The sequence below is a fragment of the Miniopterus schreibersii genome (genome assembly GCF_964146895.1).
Source record: "Miniopterus schreibersii genome assembly, chromosome: 12".
Classification (NCBI taxonomy): domain Eukaryota; kingdom Metazoa; phylum Chordata; class Mammalia; order Chiroptera; family Miniopteridae; genus Miniopterus; species Miniopterus schreibersii.
Genome location: NC_138112.1, coordinates 74015786 through 74033803, shown reverse-complemented (window position 1 = coordinate 74033803; position 18018 = coordinate 74015786). Strand labels below are relative to the sequence as shown.

At 58.8% G+C, this 18018-nt stretch overlaps 3 protein-coding genes and 1 pseudogene across 4 annotated transcripts; 1 reads left to right on the top strand and 3 right to left on the bottom strand.

Moving 5' to 3' along the window:
• Positions 1–2159: 2159 nt before the first annotated feature.
• LOC308565260 (interferon-induced transmembrane protein 3-like) lies at positions 2160–4064 on the top strand (annotated as a pseudogene). Its single transcript has 2 exons — positions 2160–2514; positions 3106–4064. The product of its transcript is annotated as an interferon-induced transmembrane protein 3-like (transcript).
• Positions 4065–7336: 3272 nt separating this feature from the next.
• LOC308565381 (interferon-induced transmembrane protein 1-like) lies at positions 7337–8793 on the bottom strand. Its single transcript, XM_081154450.1, has 2 exons — positions 8220–8793; positions 7337–7643 (listed from the first exon to the last, which is right to left on the bottom strand). Exons 1-2 carry the CDS (start codon positions 8403–8405, stop codon positions 7470–7472), a joined length of 360 nt encoding a protein of 119 aa, XP_081010576.1. The 5' UTR covers positions 8406–8793; the 3' UTR covers positions 7337–7469.
• A 2701-nt stretch (positions 8794–11494) lies between these two features.
• Positions 11495–12795, bottom strand: LOC308565091 (interferon-induced transmembrane protein 3-like). The gene is made up of 2 exons (XM_081153893.1): positions 12284–12795; positions 11495–11760 (listed from the first exon to the last, which is right to left on the bottom strand). Exons 1-2 carry the CDS (start codon positions 12530–12532, stop codon positions 11608–11610), a joined length of 402 nt encoding a protein of 133 aa, XP_081010019.1. The 5' UTR covers positions 12533–12795; the 3' UTR covers positions 11495–11607.
• Positions 12796–16209: 3414 nt separating this feature from the next.
• LOC308565649 (interferon-induced transmembrane protein 2-like) lies at positions 16210–17627 on the bottom strand. The gene is made up of 2 exons (XM_081155034.1): positions 17054–17627; positions 16210–16471 (listed from the first exon to the last, which is right to left on the bottom strand). The coding sequence occupies exons 1-2, from the start codon at positions 17237–17239 to the stop codon at positions 16298–16300; spliced, it is 360 nt and encodes a 119-aa protein (XP_081011160.1). The 5' UTR covers positions 17240–17627; the 3' UTR covers positions 16210–16297.
• Between the last annotated feature and the right edge of the window lie 391 nt (positions 17628–18018).

Genomic DNA, 18018 nt, shown 5'->3' with positions numbered 1-18018 from the left:
GAGCCCCATAATAAACTGATTCTCCTGGGGCCAGTTCATTTTGGACAAGGATGCCAAGACCTTTCAAAAATGGTGCTGAAATAGCTAGATAGCCACGTGGGATGGAATAATGTTGGACCTTACCTTAAAATTGTAAAAAAATTAATTCAGAATGGATCAAAGACCCAAAATAAGTGCTAAAACTACAAAACTGTTAGAAAGAAACAGCTGTAAACCTTTGTGACCTTGAATTAGGTGACAGTTTCTTATATATGACAGAAGCAACAAGAGGAAACATAGGTGACTTGCACTTTGGCAAATTAAAGACCTTTGTGCCTGAAAGGACACTCAAGAAAGTGAAAAAATGAGAGAGAAATTCTGCAACTCACAGGTGTGACAAGGGTCTAGGACAGGAAAGAACCATCACATTTCAAAAGCAACAACACAACAGTCCAGGAGGTAGTAGGCCAAGGATGGGAGCAGACATTCTCCAGACACACAATGGCCCACGAGCACTCGAGGAGCTGGGCACCACCAGCAAATGCAGGAGATACCCAACAACCAGGTACAGCTGTGTGTGCTGGTGAAGACATGGGGGAACTGAAAGTGCAGTGACTGCTGGTGGGATCGCAACTGGTGCAGCTGCTGTGGGAATGGACAGCAGTTCCTCACAGGCAACCACAGAGTCATCATGTGGTCCCTTGATCCCACTCCTAGGTGTCTACTGGAGAGAAGTAAAACGGGTGTCCATGCAGAGACTTGCACACGAGTGTCCCTAACAGCATTGTTCGTAACAGCCAGAAAGTGGGGAACCACACAGGTGCACACTCATGAATGGAAGACTCAGTTGGTATGTCCTTCCGACAAAGTATTAATCAGCCGTGAAAGGACGCACACAGCTGCAACACAGGTGAACCTTGAAGACATGGTGTTAAGTGAAATAAGACAGGAAAAAAGGCCACACATTGCATGATTCCACTGATATGAAATTCCCCAAACAGGGAAATCCTTGCAAACAGGAAGTAGACTGCTGATCAAAGGCCCTGCCTGGAGCTGGAACACCTGAAGCCAGACACACCAAAGATGTAGTAAAAGCCACTAAATTGTACACTATCACTGGGTAAAGTGGAAAATTTTGTGTTATGCAGTTTTACCTGCTTAAAAAATTAAATCATGTCTGGCTGGTGTGGCTCAGTGGTTGAGCATCAACCCATGCACCAGAAGGTCACCAGTTTGATTGCCGGTCAGGGCACAAGCCTAGTTCTGGGCTCGATCCCCTCGAGCTGGAACGTACAGGAGGCAGCCGACTGACGTTTCTCTCTCATCGATGTTTTATTTCTCTCATCCTCTCCCTCCCTCTCGCTCTAAAATCAATAAAAACATATTTTAAAAAAAGAGTTATTTCACCTAAAAAAAATTAAATCATAACCCGTAAATTATATAAACTGCACTAACACAAGTAAAGGTTATTCAAACAAGTCACCGCAGGTCACTGTGATCTCTGCCCAGGTGACGTCTGCTGACAGCCACCTGGTAAAAGTGGCACCAGGCTGAGCTGCACCCCATGGACAGGAAACAGTCACAATGGGAGGGTGGTCCCCTGGGCACTGGTGTGTGCAGCCCATGGGGCCTTTTAGCAAGTGCATCCCAACCCCTCTGACTTCTCCCCAGACCAGGCACCAGGGGCAGGGGCTCAACCTCCACGCCCTCTGACTGCCCAGTGCACCTGGCCTCCATCAGTGGGTCAGTGGGGTCCAGGGGAACACAGAGCCACACCAGCTATTCAACAGGACAATTTCACATAGCAATAGGCTGCAGGCAACACGTGCAGGAAGCAGCTGGCGCCCTGTGGGGGACCCAGGGGAGATGCTCACATGATCAGAATCTGGAAAGGTGGAAGGGGCCCCAGCACCAGAGACCCAGACTTCTGGGCCACCTAGTAGGAGCCCTGCATGGAGACCGTGAGACCTACACAGCCTCAGGCCTGAGGTGCGGAATGGACCAGGTGGCTCCAAGCCGGGAAAAGTCCCCAGGACTCACTCCAGTCCTCCTTGAGGAGACAAGTCCTGATACAAGTGACAGGGACAGAAAATTCACAATTGGACTGCAGAATTTCCCCCCAATTTCTTATGTCACTTGACACATAGATTTCTTCCACCCTCTTAGGACCCGCCCAGATCACCAGTTTTGGAAACAACAGGAAATAGACATTTCTGAGAAATCAGAACTACCTGGGGGAGGGAGGGGCCTGAGCACTGTCCCAGCATCTGCACCCACACTGCTCAGGTCTCTGCTTCAGGAAGCTTCCACCTGCTTCACCTGGGACCACAGCTGCTCCCCAAAGCCAGAGATGATCAATCAGGAACATGAGGTGTCCATCCTGGGGGTCCCCAGAACTCAGGGCCCATGATGTCCACCATGGTCAACATCCAGACAGAGACCGTTGTGACCGACCACATCGTCTGGTCCCTGTTCAACACGCTCTTCTTCAACACCTGCTGCCTGGGCTTTGTGGCCTTTGCCTACTCCGTGAAGGTGGGTGTGTGCCTGGGGGCTTCTCCAGAAAGTGTGTGTGAGCCCACAGGGGTCTGCTGCCCAGATGGCCCTGGGGACTGGGGAGCTCTTGTGTGTGTGTGTGTGTGTGTGTGTGTGCAACTGTGTGTGCGCACCTGTGTGTGCAGGTCACGATGAGGCTGCATGGGATGCATGGGGATGGCAGGGTCAGCCTTTGTCCCCAGGACCCCAAGCAATTCCCTACTGACCATACCAGAAATTGCATCCCTCAGACTCACCATGAGGCTCTGAGGCTCTGAGGCTCTGTCAGAAAGAACAAAAGTACTCGGAAAACTCTGACCCTTGGTGGGTGAGAGGCCAGCAAACGGGCCAGGGCAGGGGGAGAGGAGTCCGGAGACCCCTGGAGAAGCTGAGAGTCTGGGGGGGGGGCGGTCACCCTGGCCCTGTACTGCTCAGGCTCCAGGGACACACAGAGGGGAGGGTCCCTGATCTGGTTGAAGGGCAGGTGGAGGCTGGTCTGGGCAGGGACCAGGCAGGGGGGGACCTGAGTCATAGCACCTGGCTCTCCCCAGGACCTGCTCCAGGCCCCACTCACCATCTCTTCTCCCTCAGTCTAGGGACCGGAAGATGGTGGGAGACGTGATCGGGGCCCAGAGCTATGCATTCACCGCCAAGTGCCTGAACATCTGGGCCCTGGTCTTGGGCATCCTTGTGTCCATCATTTTGATCATTTTTTTTGCCAGTGGCTTACTAAGTTTCAGGCAATTCTGACATCATAAAGGGTGATGGAGGCCACCTGTAGCTGCCCTTAGCCTGAGGCTGTCACCCTTTTCACAGCTGTTTATATGCACATGTGTCTACAATGGAACTTAATAAGGGACTAGGCGCTCGATTCTGCAGCACATATACTAAAATTGGAACAATACAGAGATGATTAGCATGACCCCTACCCAAGGATGACGCCCAAATTCCTGAAGCATTCCATACTTTTCAGAGACATGCAAATTAAAACCACAATGAGGTATCACCTCACACCTGTCAGAATGGCTCCATCAACAAATCAACAAACGCCATGTGCTGGCGAGGGTGTGGGGAAAGGGGACCCTGGGGCACTGCTGGTGGGAATGCAGACTGGGGCAGCCACTATGGAAAACAGTATGGGGGGTCCTCAAAAAATTAAAAATGGAGCTGCCTTTTGACCCAGTGATTCCACTCCTAGGAATGTATCCTAAAATCCTGAAACAGTAATCAGAAAGAATATATGTTCATAGCAGCACAGTTTACAGTAGCTAAGATCTGGAAACAGCCAAGTGCCCATCAGCAGATGAGTGGATGAAAAGCTGTGGGACATTCACACCATGGACACTACGCAGCTGTAAAGGAGGATCTCGTGCCCTTTGGGACAGCATGGAGGGACCTGGAGAACATTATGCGGAGTGAGATAAGCCAGGCAGAGGAAGACAAACATCACATGATCTCGCTTATACGTGGAATATGAAGAACTTAATAAGCTGATGAACAGAATAGATTCAACGAATGTCAGAGGGAGGGAGGAGGGCGGGTGGGTGGAGGGGGAGAGAGTAACCAAAGAACTAATATGCAGAGATGCACAACCCAGGACACGACAATGGTGGGGAGAGGGACTGGGGAGGCGGATGGGACGGGGTGGAACGGGTCATTGGGGAGAAAAAGGGACATCTGTAATGTTTTAAACAAAAATAAAATTTTAAAAATAAAAATAAAAATAAGGGGACATGTACGTGACAATGCTGTGAGAGAGGCTCTTGTGAGAGCCCCAGCCTGCCCTGAGACTGCGCCCACCCGCACCTGCCCCACCTCGCTGCCCGGGGGGGGGGGTGGAGCCTGTCCTCAGGCCTTACCTTACTTGGCCCCACGCGAGGAGCAACACGGAAAAGGGTCGGGGGGGGGGGGCTCTCTCCTTCCCAGAGATCTGAGCCCTGGCCCAGGACGGAGTCACTGCGGAACAGGGCCCTGGCCCAGAACACGTGGTCCAAGGCCCCCATCACTCCAGAAGGCTTCGGGGACACGACTTGGGGAGCCCAGAGGCCGCCTGTGGAGAGAGCCCGTGTTCCCTGCTCCTCAGGTGCGAGAGAATCCCTGAAATCAGCTCCGTACCCGGTTCTGTCAAGGTTCCCAGGGGCGTGGGCACAGGGCGCCCCGGGGGCACCCGCCTTCAGCAGCGGGGCGCGCGCTGGGCGCTGGGCGCTGGGCGCTGGGCGCTGGGCCGGCCAAGCCCGCCCCTTTCTCCCCGCGCGCCCCACACGGGCCGCGGATCTCCCGCCCCTCACCCAGGCCCCCCACCCGTCCCCAGCAGCAGCGCCTGACTCCTGAGGCGGCTGGCAGGTTGGGGTCCCCAGGATGAGCCACGGGGCCCCAGCAGGGCGCCCCTGGCCCCAGGGTCCCAGGTCTGAGCAGGAGGGGGTCGGGCCCGGGAGGATGGTCCGGGAGGTGCGAGGCCCGCGGGCCTGCCCCCCGGGGGGGAAACGCGCTGCTGCGCGGGGAGAGGCCGCGGTGCGGGGAGGGGCCGCGGTGCGGGGAGGGGCCGCGGTGCGGGGAGAGGCCAGGGTGCGGGGAGAGGCCGCGGTGCGGGAAGAGGCCGCCGCGCGGGGAGAGGCCGCGGTGCGGGGAGGGGCCGCGGTGCGGGGAGGGGCCGCGGTGCGGGGAGGGGCCGCGGTGCGGGGAGGGGCCGCCGCGCGGGGAGGGGCCGCGGTGCGGGGAGAGGCCGCGGTGCTGGGAGAGGCCGCGGTGCGGGAAGAGGCCGCCGCGCGGGGAGAGGCCGCGGCGCGGGGAGGGGCCGCGGTGCGGGGAGGGGCCGCGGTGCGGGGAGGGGCCGCGGTGCGGGGAGAGGCCGCGGTGCGGGGAGAGGCCGCGGTGCGGGAAGAGGCCGCGGTGCGGGGAGGGGCCGCGGTGCGGGGAGGGGCCGCGGTGCGGGGAGGGGCCGCCGCGCGGGGAGGGGCCGCGGTGCGGGGAGGGGCCGCGGTGCGGGGAGGGGCCGCGGTGCGGGGAGAGGCCGCGGTGCGGGGAGGGGCCGCCGCGCGGGGAGGGGCCGCGGTGCGGGGAGGGGCCGCGGTGCGGGGAGGGGCCGCGGTGCGGGGAGAGGCCGCCGCGCGGGGAGAGGCCGCGGTGCGGGGAGAGGCCGCGGTGCGGGGAGAGGCCGCCGCGCGGGGAGAGGCCGCGGTGCGGGGAGAGGCCGCCGCGCGGGGAGAGGCCGCGGTGCGGGGAGAGGCCGCGGTGCGGGAAGACGACGCTGCGCGGGAGGCCGGGACCTCAGAGCCGGGACCCCAGAGCCGGAGGGGCGACGACGCCCCGAGATCCCCCGCCCCCGCCGCTCTCGGGCCCCGCCCAGCCTCCACCGCACCCACCGTCCCAGCCACGCCCGCCCTGGGCCGGGTGACGCCTGGTCCGCCGGCACCCGGGCCACAGCTGCTGGCGGGGCTCCCAGGACTCAGGCCGCTCGCTGTCCCTCCGACTGAACACTGTCCCTCCCCGGACACTGGCTGCCCCGCCTGCAGTCGGGCCCGCGGGAAGCCCCGGCGCGCGTGTAATTTTTCCGGAGCCCGAGGTCACGGGCGCCTTGCTGGCTGCAGGCGGGGTCTCCCCGCAGCACCTGCGCCCCAGTCGCCGCGGCTCAGGGCTCCTTCCCGCCGAGCGCGCCCTGCCCGCGCCCCTCGGGGGTACGCCCGCCCCGGGCGGGGTCGCGTGGCGGCGCCCCCCTCCGTCCTGCCGGGCGCAAATCCTTCCCCAACCCCGAGGGGGGTTCTCCCACCTCAGGACCATCTTCCCTGGGCCTGAGCCCCCTCGTGCTCACCGGGGGACCCGGGAACAGGGGCGCCCTTGGAGGCATCGCCTACCACAGACGAAGCACCCACGTTTGGCCCAGGAGTTGGGTGCTGCAGGGGGTGTCGCAAAGGGGGTGTGGGGGTTTGGGTTGTCCGCCCCTCGTGGGTGCCCCGACTGAACGGAGAGCCCATCGGGAACAGCTGCCGCCCACAGACCACAGCAAGGGACTGACTTCGCCCCACAGCTGGAACCCGGGGAGGCCAGGCCCCCAAAGGGCAAGGCCCATGGAGACATGGGTTCACCTCGCTGACACCAGCCTGTGGTCACCTGGACTTCGCCAGCCTCTCAGGGCCACTGTGCAGGGAGTGGGGGGTCAAGCTGAGGACAGCTCCATTCCCATGTGCATCCCGGGCCCTGGCAAAGGCTCACCCCCAAAGCCCGAGGGTGCCCACCGCCGGGAGACCCTCCTGGGCACTGGCAGCAGCTCCGGCCAGCAAGCCCAGCTGGTTTGGTGGGAGGATGGGTCCTTCCTCTCAGGGTTTCTGTCCATCGGGCTGAACACTCTGCCCCTCCCTGGCCACTGGCTGCACCTGCCCCTGTACCCTGCAGAGGAGCAAGAACAGAGCTGGGGGCTGGAGGAGGCAGGAGGACACAGCAATGGTGGGACCGCCCAGGAGGGGCTGCAGGGTCGGGGCTCCATCCCTGCACCCCACATGCAAACCCCATGGCCTCCCAGAGGACTCGCCTGCCGCACTCACCCAGCACCACTGCTCCCAGCCAGCCCAGAGGCAGGGAGGCTTGTCCTCGGGCCCAAGGGTGCTCTGGACCCAGTGCCCCTTGGGTCAGGGCTTAGGCACTGGAGGGAGGGACCCCCATCCTAGGACCATGGTCCAGCTGCTGCTCCCAGCGGGAGGCCAGGAACATCTCAGAAAGTGTCGGGCCCCTCTCAGAGCAGCAAGCAGGTAGGAGAGGGGGTGCTGGGGCTGTCTCAGGGGCAGGCTGGGGACCCCGCAGTGCCCTGCCCAGGAAATGTCAGCATCGTCACATACAAGTGCACTTTATTGAGTTCAGCTGCACATAGCTCTATTCTGTACAAAGTGCTGGGTACAGGGATGGGCCCCCAGGGCAGGGTTCACAGAGGGTGGGGGGACTTGGTCACATGCCCTAGGTGGGGACTAGTACCCCCTCCCCATTGCATGGAAGAATCCAGGGAGCACAAACACCAGAAGAACAATGACTCCGATGGTGGAAAGGATGCCCAAGACCAGGGCCCAGATGTTCAGGCTCTTGGCAGTGGATGCATACCGCTGGGCCCCGAACATGTCTCCCACCATCTTCCGGTCCCTAGACTGGGGGAAAAGAGATGGTGAGCGGGGCTGGAGCAGGTCCTGGGGAGAGCCAGGTGCTATGACTCCCCTGGCTGGTCCCTGCCCAGACCAGGTTCCACCTGCCCTCAGACAGATCAGGGACCCTCCCATCCCTGTTCCCTGGAGACTGAGCAGGACAGGGCCAGGCACACCCGTCCCTCACAGACTCCACCTGTCCAGGGGTCTCAGGGCTCCTCCTCCCCCTGCCCTGGCCCCTTGGCTGTCCTCTCACCCCACCCTGAGTCAGCATCTTTAAGGACCTTTCCTTCTCTGGACCAGACTTAAGGTTTGAGCCAGATGTGTGAAGGGTGTAATTTCTCTACTTAGGGTGGAAGGGGGGCTCCTGGGGATGGTGGAGACAGAGCTGACCCTCCCACCCACTTGCCCGTCCATGCAACCCCACCGCAAACCATCCCTGGGAATGAACCCCACCCAACCACACACATCCACACAGAAAAGCATTCTCACTAGGGTTCCCCAGTGCCAAGGGCCATCTGGGCAGCAGACCCCTGTGGGCTCACACACACTTTCTGGAGAAGCCCCCAGGCACACACCCACCTTCACGGAGTAGGCGAAGGCCACAAAGCCCAGGCAGCAGGTGTTGAAGAAGAGCGTGTTGAACAGGGACCAGATGATGTGGTCGGGCACAACCGTCTCTGTCTGGATGTTGACCACGGTGGACATCATGGGCGGTGAGTTCTGGGGACCCCCCAGGTTGACCAACTCATGTTCCTGCTTGATCATCTCTGGCTTTGGGGAGCAGCTGTGGTCCCAGGTGAAGCAGGTGGAAGCTTCCTGAAGCAGAGACCTGAGCAGTGTGGGTGCAGATGCTGGGACAGTGCTCAGGATCCCTCCCTCTTTAAGGCAGTTTTGATTTCTCAGAAGTTTCTATTATCTGTCCTGTGTAAGTTGGTAATTGGCTGGTTACTAGGGGTGGTGAAGAATAGAATGAGTGTCTCTGAAAACATTATGGTCTTGTTTTCCAGGCTGGGTCACAGAATTTCCAGTTTCAAGGTCCTGCTAGGGGCCCTTGTAGAGTGAAACAGCAGAGGCCTTGGCTGATGACCTTGCAGGGGTGAACACTTGAGTTAATTATTAATCTGATTATAGATACCTTGACTCTCTTTGTCTTATTTTAAATTTAATTTTTAAATTTTTACAGGGCAGAGGTTGTCACAAGTGCATGCCTGACCAGCAGTGTCACCGCCACCACCTGGACCTTGGCACAGCTCCTGACCTCCTACCTCAGACCTACCAAATCTGAACCTCAGGCTACCCCCCCACTCCTACCCCCACCCCAGCATCCGTTTTAAGAAATTGTCCAAATGATTCTGATGCCCAAGTTTGAGAACTCCTGACACAAAGAGATGTAAAATGCTTATGAGTAGATGGATTAAATTTGGGTCTTACTAGCCCTGGTAGACATTAAGTTTGGTGTCAGCCTGTGGTTGTTGCAGGGTGACGGCTGTCACTGTAGTGTTCTAGAACCACTTTCCGTCATGTGCACAGAACCTGAGTGACCGTGTCACTTTGAGGAGCTGTTCACCTGAGGGCAGGTGAGCCCAAGGTGGTTCTGCCAAGTCTGCAATGTCTCCTCACCTCCAGTGTCTTCTCCAGCTTGGTCACAGAGCTCACAGAGAGCCAGGGTAGCTGTAACTAGGTGTCTTATTACAGCCATTTTCAAGTTTTTCTGAGACCTCAAAAGATTTTATTTTTTAATAAAAGAAACAGAGCCCAGCTGGTGGGGTTCAGTGGTTGAGCATCAGCCCATGAGCCAAGCAAGAAGTCAAGGTTGGATTCCCAGCCAGGGCACGTGCCTGGGTTTTGGGCTCCATCCCCAGTAGGGGGCGATGTACTGGGGGTGTTTCTCTCTCTCATCACTGATGTTTCTTTTTCTTTTTTTAGTTTTGTTTTTTTAATATATCTTTATTGATTTCAGAGAGAGGAAAGGAGAGGGAGAGAGAGAGAGATAGAAACATCAATGATGAGAGAGTCATTGATCAAGCCCTGGTCGCCTGGATCAACCGCTGAGCCAGGCCCGGCGGGGCTCATCACTGATGTCTCTCTCTTTCTCTCTCCCCCTCTCCCTTCCTCTCTCCCTCAAATCAACAAATTATATCGATATACCCTAGTTTTTTTTTTTAAAGGAAACAGCGGGTCTCATGAGCATGCTGGGGGCAGGCTTTGGGGATGGCATGCTGCAGTTTTCATCAAACGGGCCCCACTCCCACGTCCAGATCCATACGGGGCCGCCACGGCCGAGGATCCCCCCACCCGCAGACTGCTACAGCCTCCATCGGGACTAACGTCCCGCGGGCTCAGGCCCAGGGAAGATGGTCCTGCAGCTGCCAGATCCGCTCCTCGGGGTTGGGGAAGGGTTTGCTCCCGGGCAGGACAGGAGAGGGGCGCCGCCATGTGACCCCGACCCCGTCCGTGGGCCCAGGGCCGGTCGGACATCCCGACGGACAGCGGGCAGGACGCGCGCTCGGCGCCGGAAGGACCCTCGGAGCCGCCGTGACTCGGGACGGAGGTGCTGCGGCGGGAGACCCCGCCTGCAGCCAGCAAGGCGCCGTGGTCTTCGGGAAAGCTGCTGGGCCTCCTGGGGCTTCACTCAGGCGCACACGCAGGTCAGTGGAAGGCCCTGGGTGCCGGCGGCTGGGCCGCGGGGACCCAGCAGCGAGCACCCCGAGTCCCGGGCGCCCACCGGCAGCTCTGCTGGGACGCGGTGGACCCGGCGTCGCGGGTCACCCAGGTGGGCGTTGCTCGGACGGTGGGTGGGGCGGGGGCCTGGGCGGGGTCGAAAGGGTCCTGGGCCCCGCAGGCGGTGGGAGGGCGGGGCCTCGCCGGGGCGGGGCCAGGGGTGGGGCGGGGCCTCGCCGGGGCAGGGCCGTGCGGTGGGGGCGGGGCTGGCGGCGGGTGAAATCGGGGCCGGGCTCGGGCCTGGGGACCAGCGCGGGGCCGGGCAGGCGGGCTAGACGCTGCCCGAAGGGCGGGTGATCCTGCCCGGGAAAGACGGGAGCCCCGGCCCGTTTGTTCAGCGGTTAGGGCGTCGCCCAGGACTGCAGGGGCCCCGCGAGTCCGGCCAAGGGCTCGCACCCGGTGCAAGTGCGGTCCCCGGGCTCGGTCGGGGCGCGAGCGGGAGGCCCCGAATCGCCGCCCTCATGTCGATGTTTCCCTCCCTCCCTCCATCTCCCACTCTCAGGGAAGCAACGCGGAAAGTACCGCGGTGAGGCTTAAAACCAAGAGAGAAAGAAAAGGCGGGAAGCAGTTGGGCGGGACCAGAGCCGTGCGGGCGAGGCCAGGTGCGTGGGGGAGCCGCGGGGCGGGGCGGAGCCGAGGGCCGGGCTGGGGGCGGGGCGAGGGCCGGGCCGGGGGCGGGGCGAGGGCTGGGGGCGGGGCTGGGGGCGGGGCGGGGCAGGGCTGAGGGCCGGGCTGGGGGCGGGCAGGGCGCCGAGCCTCGGGGCGGGACTGCGTGGGGGCGGATCCAGGCGGGTGGGCGAGGCGCAGAGGGGGGCACGGGCACCACTGAGAAGTGGGCGCATAACTGGTGTTTCCCCAGCCGCCCCGGGAACGCTAGAGGCCTGGAAGAAGGGGCAGAGCGGGGAGGGGAAGGGGGACGGGGACGGGAGGGGACAGTCCTGAGAGAGCCCATCCCGGCCTTGAGGCGGCGCGAGGGCAGAGAAGGGGACAGGCGCGCCCCCTGCGGGAGGATGGCCTGGCCGCTCCTGGCTGTGCACCCGACCCTTGCTCACCTCTGGGCAGCAAGCAGGTGGGACAGGTGGGGGTGGCTCAGCCTCAGGGGCAGGCTGGGACTCTCCAAATAAGCACAGCACTGTCACAAAGGTGGTTTATTAAATTCCATTGTAAACACGTGTGCGTTTAAGCAGCTGGGACGGGGTGACCACCTGAGGCTTTGGGCAGCTATCAGGAACCTAGTAACTGTAATTCAGTGATTTAACACCAACACAACGACCGCCGTGATGATGACAGCAAGGATGGAAAGGATGCCCAGGACCACCGCCCAGATGTTCAGGCACTTGGCGGTGGACGCATAGCTCTGGGCCCCGATCACGTCTCCCACCATCTTCCGGTCCCTAGACTGGGGGAGAAGAGATGGTGAGGGGGGCCTGGAGCGGGTCCTGGGGAGAGCCAAGTGCTATGACTCAGGTCCTCCCCTGCCTGGTTCCTGCCCAGACCAGCCTCCACCTGCCCTCACTCCCCTCCCTGTTCCCTGGAGCCTGAGCAGGACAGGGCCAAATGGACACCCCCCCCCCAAATCTCAGCCTCTCCAGAGGTCTCAGGGCTCCTCTCCCCCTGCCCTGACCCCTTTGCTGGGATCACCCCACCAGGGGGCAGGTTTTTCTGAGTCCCTTTGTTTTTTCTGAAAGAGTGGTAGAGCCACATGGATATAATTTTTTGTATGGTCAGTAGGGAATTTCATGGAGTCCTGAAGACATAAGCTGACCCTGCCACTCCCATGCAGCCCATGCAGCCTCATTGTGACCTGCGCGCGCGCACACACACACACACACACGGGCTCCCCCATCCCAAGGGCTTCCTTGGCAAGAGACCCCTGTGGGCTCACACACACTTTCTGGAGAAGCCCCCAGGCACACACCCACCTTCACGGAGAAGGCGAAGGCCACAAAGCCCAGGCAGCAGGTGTTGAGGAAGAGCGTGTTGAACAGGGACCAGACGATGTGGTCGGGCACGACGGTGTCGGACTGGATGTTGATCACTGTCGTCCTCGCTGGCACTGGACTCTGGGAGCCCCCCAGGACGGACACCTCATGTTCCTCCTTGAGCACCTCATAGGATGGGGGGCCTCTGGTGTGGGAGCCGCTGAAGAAGGTCTGGGGACTGTGGTTCATGGTGTCAAAGGAGGGCAGAAACTGTCCGGATCCCAGGATAACAGAGCCCAAGTGATAGTTTCGTTTTCCCCAAAGCTCCTTTTTGGCTGTGTTCCTAGAGGGCGTCAAAATTGCTGGAGTGTCATGTTGCACAAGAGCCCAGCGGAGGAAGGCTGAGGGCCTGGGGGGGGGGGGTGTCTTCCTGTCCCTGTCCCTCCAGTCAGACCTCCTCTCAGCTACCTCAGTTCCTCAATTAGGGTGTGAGGGGATCTCAGGGTTTTTTCTGTAGTCTCTGAAGTCACGCCCCTGAAGGGGAGCAGAATTTGTCATTACAAATTATGCTTCTTGGCGTAAGGATTATTTTAGGTTTATTGTTTTACAAAACAGAGAAGCTCTGAAATCCCCTTTGTAACGCTCATTTACATTTTCAGGGAGTCTTCCCGCTCTAAAAGAAGGGCTTCCCTCGTCTCTAAAAGCTTCTGTCAATGCAGCACAAAAGCAGATCTGCCTAACTAACTACCCTGTTTACTGTGCTTTTCCTGGTCACTTCCCTCCACTGGCTCCTGACACTCCACTCCATGTTTTGTGTTCAGCTAGAGATGATGTTTAAGGTGGTTGCTTGGCCTTTCCTGAGCTACTCAGTTTTCTGGGTCTCTCCCATGTATGCAGGAGATGCACAAGTTGTTAAACTCCTGGTTTTCTACTGTTAATCTGTGTTTTTTGTGTGTTTTTTGTTATAATCCTCTCCCCAGGACATGTTTTTTTATTGATTTTAGAGAGAGGAAGGGAGGGAGAGAGAGAGAAATGTCGATGTGAGAGAGAAACATCTATTGGTTGCCTCCCAAATACACCATGACCTGCAACCTAGGTGTGTGCCCTGTCCGGGAATCAAAGCAGCCACACAGGCCAGAGCAGATCAAAGCTCCTGATGGCAGATCCGGCAACCTGAGAGAGGCCCCTTTCACAGCAGACTGGGAAATGCGGAGAAGGGCATTCCCCCCAAGAGGGAGAAGGGAAAGAAGCCACTGTAAGGAAAGGCTGTCCAGGTCTGCTCTGCTCACTTGGGAAATCGGTCTCCTTCAGAGGCTGCCCACCTCCACTTGTGGACAGCTGTAGAATCAGATCAACAGATGGGCATGCAGCTGCAGCAGGGTTTGGTGCCTTCTTGGGGAGTGACACACGCTTCCTAGGGTCTGCTCCCTGGGGTTCAGCAGCACATGGCATGTCTGCAGCACCTGGCGGGGCCCTTCCAGCTGGGCTGGAGGTGTCTTCTGCAGTAAACAGAGTCCCCAGGTTGCAAAGTGTGGAGTTGGGGGTTCCCTTCCTCTGGGAGCCCAGCACCAGGCTCGCTCTACCAGAGCATGGTTGTTCTCAGTAGAAGCAGCTGGGCCATGACAATAAATCGTGTGTCCTGTCATCAACGATGGGTGGAAAGAAGCAGGAGCCGGATGCTCAGGTCGTCCTGGAATCATTTTAAATGGTGAGAACTCATGAGCCCGGAGGGGGTGGACCTGAGATTTAAAAGGACCAAGGACAGTGCCGTTGGCCAGGGTGTTTGGAGGTTCAGTATACGTTTTTCCAATTGGATCTTAATAAGACCCTTAGCACATTTGACTACACCTGAGGGCTGAGATAGAGAGTGCAGTGAGAAGGTAAAATTGGTCAAATAGCCCAGACTTGTTGAGAACCTGAGCAGTGAAACGGGTTCCTGGGTTGCTGTGCAGTCCCCGAAGGTTCCCAGCTGGGATAATCTTCTCTAACAGAACTTCAGCCAGAGAAGAGGCAGTGGCCTGTCCACAAGGAAAAGCTTCCGTCCAGTGGGGCACATGCCAACCACGACTAGCTCACCTCTTTATCCATGAGATGGGAGAGCTGCATGGTATCTATTGGCCAAACCTCCAATGGTCTGTGAAGCTTATTTGAAAGGTCCAGGGCTGTGTGGACAGGCTTCCCTGGGTTGTTCTTTGCACCGGTGGACAGTGAGGTGGGTGCTTTTCACGGCCTTGTTACTGTCTCCATGCACTGCTGACGCTCAAACACGCTCCTGTCCGAGGACCATGGCTAATGCGCAGACAGCTGTCAGGATGGAAACCTAGCATCTCCAGGAGGACAGGGCTGTGAGCTCATCTGAATAGGAGCTTTCCTTTCCTCACAGCAACGACTGGCGTTCCAACCTCGTGATTCCTTTTCTGGGGCCAGTTGTTGGGCCTCTCTGAACAGTTTTTCTAAATTATCCTTTGGAGATGTACCCTCTGGGCGATAACAGAGGTGTGCCTGCCTGCTGCTGGCTCCTTCAGGGCAGCATTGCTAGCAGGATGTCACAAAGTGATTTCCCTGAGCCTCCAGGGAGTCACGTTTAGAATGTCCTGGGACCTTTAATAATAGGGGAAGTGGCAGGTAAATGTATAGTGTCCAATAATCCCAGAACACACAGGTCACTTTTACTTTTGTTTCCACTGGAAGGAAGCCATGTAGCTTCTACAGCTTTCCAAATTCACGATCTGCCGTGAAGACAGATCACTGTCAGCACGAAGGTCGGTGGTTCTGCCCTTGGTCAAAATACAGCCCCATGAGAGCACAGAGTTCAGCCAGCAAAGACAAAGGTGCTGCCTCGACAGCTTCCAGAGGGGCTGCCATGGCCTACCCAGCACAGCCCTCTCCACTCTCATTCCTGAAAACTGAGCGATCCGTGTCACCCACAGGGGTCTCCAGCAGATCACGAGGGGTCAGCAGGTGCTTGGTCAGTGTGAAGTAGTCTAGGAGCTTTGTGGGTACATGGGAGAGGAGACGAGGAACTGGATGAAGGTTACTAACATGTGAAAATGTCATGTGAGCCCGGCCGGCGTGCTCGGTGGTTGAGCTTCATCCTATAAACCAAATTAATAAATTATCTTTAAAAAAATTTTTTTTAAAAAAGATGCTGTCATGTCATGTGAAGAGTAGTTAACAGAGGACGTCGTAGGGTTTGGTGGGCGATTTGAGGACCCAGGAGGGCTCCCACTGCACGGAGTACACGGCTGGTCAGAGGGGGTCTCCTAACAGTTTCCTCTGTGGTTGGTACCGAAAGGGCAGTGGGCATAATGGCTCTAAGGTGGGCGGGGTGGGTGATGGGCGGGGTGGGTGACTGGCAGAGCTGTGCCACCAGGTTGGTAGGTGCAGTGGGCAAAGCGTACCAGGTGAACAGGCGGGGTGTGGGCAGAGGGGCTGACAAGTAGGCAAGTGGGCCACGCGGGTGACTGGGGCTGGGGAAACGGCAGGAGAGACCGTGGGCGCGGCCGGCAGCGGGCGGAGGGCCGGAATGGTGGGGCGCCGTGCGGGAGGGGAGTGAAGACTGGGGGCCAGGGCCAGGCGGAGGCGGCTGAGCTGGGGAGGCCGCCCTGGGGTTTCCCGCCTGCCCTAGGGAGAGCCTGTTCCCTCAGGCTTGGCCCGCAGTGAGACCTGGATTGAGACTGGGCGGTGGGGTGGGTGTGGGGGGCACTCCTGAGATAGCCTCTTGGAGGTCAGGTCCCGAGGCGGGGGAGGGCAGAGAGCAGGATAGATGTGCTCCTGCGGGGAGGGAGGTCTGGCCGATCCCGGCTTTGGATCCAGGCTCTTCCTGACCCCTGGGCAGCAAGCAGGTGGGGCAGGTGGTGATGGGCTCCGTCTCCTGGGCAGGCCTGGACTCTCAGCAGGGACCCCTCCCCAGGAAAAACACAGCATTGTCACACATATGTCCTTTATTGAATTCAGGGTAGACACATGTGTGTATAAACAGCTGGGGTGACTGCCTCAGGCTTTGGGCAGTTACTAAAGGCGCCCTCTAGCCTGATGAACCCCTGCAGTGATGACAACGACGACCGTGATGATGACAGCAAGGATGGAAAGGATGCCCAGGACCACCGCCCAGATGTTCAGGCACTTGGCGGTGGATGCATAGCTCTGGGCCCCGATCACGTCTCCCACCATCTTCCGGTCCCTAGACTGGGGGAGAAGAGATGGTGAGTGGGGCCTGCAGCGGGTCCTGGGGAGAGCCAGGTGCTATGACTCAGGTCCCCCCCTGCCTGGTCCCTGCCCAGACCAGCCTCCACCTGCCCTTCAGCCAGATCAGGGACCCTCCCCTCCCGGTTCCCTGGAGCCTGAGCAGGACAGGGCCAGAGGGACACCTCCCCCCTCACAGACTCAGCCTCTCCAGGGGTCTCCGGACTCCTCTCCCCCTGCCCTGGCCCGTTTGCTGGCCTCTCACCCACCAAGGGTCAGAGTTTTCCGAGTACTTTTGTTCTTTCTGACAGAGCCTCAGAGCCTCATGGTGAGTCTGAGGGATGCAATTTCTGGTATGGTCAGTAGGGAATTGCTTGGGGTCCTGGGGACAAAGGCTGACCCTGCCATCCCCATGCATCCCATGCAGCCTCATCGTGACCTGCACACACACACACACACACACACACACACACACACACACACACACACACACACAAGAGCTCCCCAGTCCCCAGGGCCATCTGGGCAGCAGACCCCTGTGGGCTCACACACACTTTCTGGAGAAGCCCCCAGGCACACACCCACCTTCACGGAGAAGGCAAAGGCCACAAAGCCCAGGCAGCAGGTGTTGAAGAAGAGCGTGTTGAACAGGGACCAGACGATGTGGTCGGGCACGACGGTCTCTGTCTGGATGTTGACCACGGTGGACATCATGGGCCCTGAGTTCTGGGGACCCCCCAGCATGGACACCTCATGTTCCTGATTGATCATTTCTGGCTTTGGGGAGCAGCTGTGGTCCCAAGTGAAGCAGATGGAAGCTTCCTGAAGCAGAGACCTGAGCAGTGTGGGTGCAGATGCTGGGACAGTGCTCAGGCCCCTCCCACCCTCGGATAGTTCTGATTTTTCAAAGTTTCTATTTCCTGGTGTTTTCAAGACTGGTGATACGGCCAGGTCCTAGAGGGGTGGACCAAATTACTGAGTGTCCTGTTACACTCGAACGAGATGGGAGGAAATCTGAGGTCTGAGTTTCCTGCTTCTCTCAATCAGGACTTCCCTCAGGGAAGACTGTAGTCCTGGGGAATTTCCCATCCTTCCCCCACCCCAGGTCCAAGCCTGTGCTGGTCTCACTGTCCTCATGCAGGGCCCCTACCTCTTGTCACCCGGACCCCACACTCCAGCCCTGAGGGAAATCCCTCCCTCACAGCCCACACCTCAGCTGTCACAGGCCTCCGCCCTGAAGTCCACGCTCCAGGTGGGGTGGGGTGCCTCCTGATTGCAGCCCAGGACCTGCAGTGCTCATGTTAAGTCTTGGGGGTTTTACAAGCCTTTTTGTAATGAATTTCCAAGGACCAATTACCGGAAAGGAGGGACAACTTGGTAACAGTTATGAAAACTCATGGAGCTTTCCACTGGACCAGGGATCTAAGACGGATGCTTCTGTGAATGTACTCAAATGAACGCTCTGTCCAAGCGGGTTGGTGAGCATGTGAAGAATGTGGGAGATGCCCCTTCCTGTTGTAACGTCCAGGCCCTGGAAGGTCATGCTGTTC

What these genes read in the sequence shown, in the direction of transcription:
- LOC308565381 (XM_081154450.1), bottom strand. Translation starts at nt 8,405, where the DNA reads ATGATCAAGCAGGAACATGAGTTGGTCAACCTGGGGGGTCCCCAGAAC. An exon ending in CCTTCGCCTACTCCGTGAAG is followed by an intron (nt 7,644 to 8,219) that starts GTGGGTGTGTGC and finishes CTTTTCCCCCAG; the next exon opens with TCTAGGGACCGGAAGATGGT.
- LOC308565649 (XM_081155034.1), bottom strand. Translation starts at nt 17,239, where the DNA reads ATGATCAATCAGGAACATGAGGTGTCCATGCTGGGGGGTCCCCAGAAC. An exon ending in CCTTTGCCTTCTCCGTGAAG is followed by an intron (nt 16,472 to 17,053) that starts GTGGGTGTGTGC and finishes CTTCTCCCCCAG; the next exon opens with TCTAGGGACCGGAAGATGGT.
- LOC308565091 (XM_081153893.1), bottom strand. Translation starts at nt 12,532, where the DNA reads ATGAACCACAGTCCCCAGACCTTCTTCAGCGGCTCCCACACCAGAGGC. An exon ending in CCTTCGCCTTCTCCGTGAAG is followed by an intron (nt 11,761 to 12,283) that starts GTGGGTGTGTGC and finishes CTTCTCCCCCAG; the next exon opens with TCTAGGGACCGGAAGATGGT.